Below are 1312 nucleotides of genomic sequence, written 5' to 3'. Positions count from 1 at the left end.
AGTCTATTGATGTTTTTAAGTATTCAGTGGGCAAGACCAAATATATGGGGATATCTGGGTCTTGGGCAGCGGGGGGCGCTGTGGCCTGTCTCTGAGCCTTGTGTGCTGTGATCCCAGCTGGGAGCCACCTGGCTCTGGTTCTCACTGTGGCTTAGCATGTGGGTGCTCTCAGGCCCTTGGGGAGCCCCAGGTCAGGCCCTACAGCTTTCGCTCCATCCCCTCCTGGGGTGAGATTTCCAGACAAGGGTCAGGTTCAGGGTTCAGGCTGGGGCTGGCCAGCCCGGGGGAGGGGGCTGGTTTGCATGAAGGGTCTCTCCCTCCCCTTGGGCTGCTGGAGGCAATAAGAGAGACTCTGGGAGCCCGGCTGAGGGACATTGAGGACACACTGCTGAGCAGGGGTCTCCACCATGGCCTGGGCTCCTCTCTTGCTCACACTGCTGGCTCACTGCACAGGTGGCTGGAGGCTGGAATCAGGGCTGGAGATGAAAGGACTGTGGAACCATGTATGGGCTCTGTCCACTGACCCTTCTCTCTCACCCCGTGTCTCTCTTCTGACTTGCAGGGTCCTGGACCCAGTCGGTGGTGACTCAGCCATCTGAAGTGTCCAAGCCTGTGAATAAGAGTGTTACCATCTCCTGCACGGGAAGCAGCAGCAATGTTGGGGCTGGAGGTGTGTCCTGGTACCAGCAGCTCCCAGGCAGTGTCCCCAACGTTCTCATCTATGGTAGCAGTGCTCGGCCTGCGGGGGTCCCGTCCAGATTCACAGGCTCCAGGTCAGGGAACGTGGCCTCCCTGAGCATCTCTAGCCTCCAGGCTGAGGATGAGGCTGATTATTACTGCTCAGTGTGGGACCACAGTCTCAAAGCTCACACACTGCTCCAGGCCTGTAGGGAAGTGAGACCCAAACCTGCTGTCCCCTCAGCAATGGGACTTCCTGTGCAGCTCACACCCCTTGGCCAACACAGCTGCTTCTTTGTTCGTTTCTTCTAAAAGTGGAGTCTTAGAGCAAGGCTAGGGAATTTTTTCTAGAAAAAGTGTCCTTGTTCTCCCAAATTGTGCCATTAAACCCAGCCCTACTCTGCAAAACATTGTCTGATTTTCTTCCATTGGGCAGGATTACTGTGCACCTGGGGTCAGGCTGTCCTGGGAATTGAGTCCCCATTGGGTCAGAAGCAGGCAGATTCCATGTGTCCCTGATCAGGATAGATGACTGTACAGAGATCAGTCCCTCCACACCCTCTGGTGAACACCAGGTATGTGCCAGGCATGACCCTTGGGCTTAGATACAGCGTGAGTGCGCTAGGGACAATCT

At 56.1% G+C, this 1312-nt stretch overlaps 1 gene segment (V, D, J or C); it reads left to right on the top strand.

Annotated features, from left to right (window-relative positions):
- The first annotated feature begins 404 nt into the window (after positions 1-404).
- LOC113596654 (immunoglobulin lambda variable 1-40-like) lies at positions 405-1095 on the top strand. The segment is given in 2 exon segments: positions 405-453; positions 563-1095. Coding segments are annotated over 2 exon segments (474 nt in total).
- Positions 1096-1312: the final 217 nt, after the last annotated feature.

Source organism: Acinonyx jubatus, chromosome D3 (genome assembly GCF_027475565.1).
Source record: "Acinonyx jubatus isolate Ajub_Pintada_27869175 chromosome D3, VMU_Ajub_asm_v1.0, whole genome shotgun sequence".
NCBI lineage: Eukaryota > Metazoa > Chordata > Mammalia > Carnivora > Felidae > Acinonyx > Acinonyx jubatus.
Note: the sequence above shows the minus strand (reverse complement) of the source record. Positions and strands in the feature narration are given on the sequence as shown.